We start from the raw sequence: 1539 nt of genomic DNA, 5'->3' as shown, positions 1-1539 counted from the left end.
TCTTTCAAATGGGGTGTGAAATTGTACTGCCTCATCTGGGACGACAGGACTTGCCCTGCAAGCAGTCTGGGGTCTGCATGTTGTGGTTTTCATTCCGACCCCAGGCAGCTGTGCTGAAATCAAGCAGCAGAGGAACCAAGAAGCGGCACTTTAAACCCGCTGCCGCTGACAGCCACCCGAATCACAGCCCTCTTCAGAATCTCCCAGTTATCTCAAAGCATCTTCATGAGGAGCTCAAAATGCAGCAACACTTCACTTGCTCCTATACGCAGATGCAACAACAGCAAAGACCTAACAGTAACTTCTCCAATTTCACGGGAAAGAACTCAGCAGCTTCCAGATGTGACTGTCTGTGGAGACCACGCTGCGGTGTGTCATTAACGCACTCATCCATGATTGTACTTTGGCTGCAAATGCAGGAAGAACCCTTGAATTCTTGGGTAGTGAAGAAATACCGAAGCCAAACCAGGAGTTACCAGTTGCATCCCAAAAGAACTAAGTGCATTTAAAACATGAACTTCAGTGGTGATCCCTGGGGACAAACAGTAGCTGAAGCATCGCCTTTCTGTCAGCAACGGTCCCTAGCCTAACCCCGCCTTTCGGCCAGTGCAACTCGGAGATTCCAACGGCAATTCAACAACTGGAGAGATTTTTTCAGTTAGAGCGACAGGAGCCGAGCCAGCCAGGAAGAACACCAGCGCTGCAGCTGCTCTCTGCAGTACAGGATCGGCTACGGGCTTTATTCCCTTTGTTCCACAGCGGATCATTTACCCCAAACGGATTTCTGGGTAATACAACAGCAACATTTACATTCCTCGGAAGAAAACCCTTCAGACATTTAAACAACTGCAGATGTTATTTTAATCCTGCTTCCTGTTGACAGCGCTTTCATAAATCTACCCACGTTTTAGAATAAAAGGCCCAATTATACAGCACAGAAACATTTAAAAATCATTGCAACGTATTCGTGGAAACATTTAAGTATTTGTTCCAACAGCAGCTTCAGGGGGAAAAATCTGCAACAAACCCCCTATCTCCCAAACCGCTGCATGACCAAATTTGCCACAGCCGCTGTTCCCACAGCGGCTGAGCTCGCTGGAAAGCTGTAGAGCCATGCAGGAACAGTGGAAACATTCAGCGGAATCGTTAAACCCTCTCCCACAACAAAGACAGCAGGCGACGTGTTCTGCGACAGAACCTGGAGAAAGACTTGGGAGACGAGAAGCTCCCAAAAGCTCCCACGCATACTTACCGGGCCCTGGAGACCTCCGTCCTCTCGGTCGATGCTGCCTCGGGAGAGCCGCACATCGGGTTTCTAGAAGGAAAATTGAACATTTCATCCTGTGCTCTGCTTGCTGATTGGAGCCACCTAGGCTTGGAACCACTTTAATGGCAGGAAAGTACCGTTACAAAATTCACACTGCCAAATACAGATGTCACTTCATTCCAGTCTATCCACCCCCACTGCTGCGACTATGCGCTTCTGCCGCTGCAGCTACCGACGCTCCCGGCAGCGGCTCCGCCGGCCGCTTCTTTCAC

At 49.6% G+C, this 1539-nt stretch overlaps 1 protein-coding gene across 1 annotated transcript in view; it reads right to left on the bottom strand.

Annotated features, from left to right (window-relative positions):
• LOC104494883 (focal adhesion kinase 1-like) overlaps window positions 1-1539 on the bottom strand; it is a gene marked incomplete at both ends in the record, with an annotated part of 30035 nt that overhangs the window by 1886 nt on the left and 26610 nt on the right. The window contains 2 exons of the mRNA XM_010137778.1: window positions 1028-1103; window positions 1253-1315. Coding sequence (XP_010136080.1) covers window positions 1028-1103; window positions 1253-1315 — 139 coding nt within the window. The remainder of the gene's footprint in view (window positions 1-1027; window positions 1104-1252; window positions 1316-1539) is intronic.

The sequence above is a fragment of the Buceros rhinoceros genome, unplaced genomic scaffold, assembly GCF_000710305.1.
Source record: "Buceros rhinoceros silvestris isolate BGI_N320 unplaced genomic scaffold, ASM71030v1 scaffold32806, whole genome shotgun sequence".
Taxonomy (NCBI): domain Eukaryota; kingdom Metazoa; phylum Chordata; class Aves; order Bucerotiformes; family Bucerotidae; genus Buceros; species Buceros rhinoceros.
The sequence above is the reverse complement of the archived record's forward strand: the minus strand, read 5'-3'. Positions and strand labels throughout refer to the sequence as shown.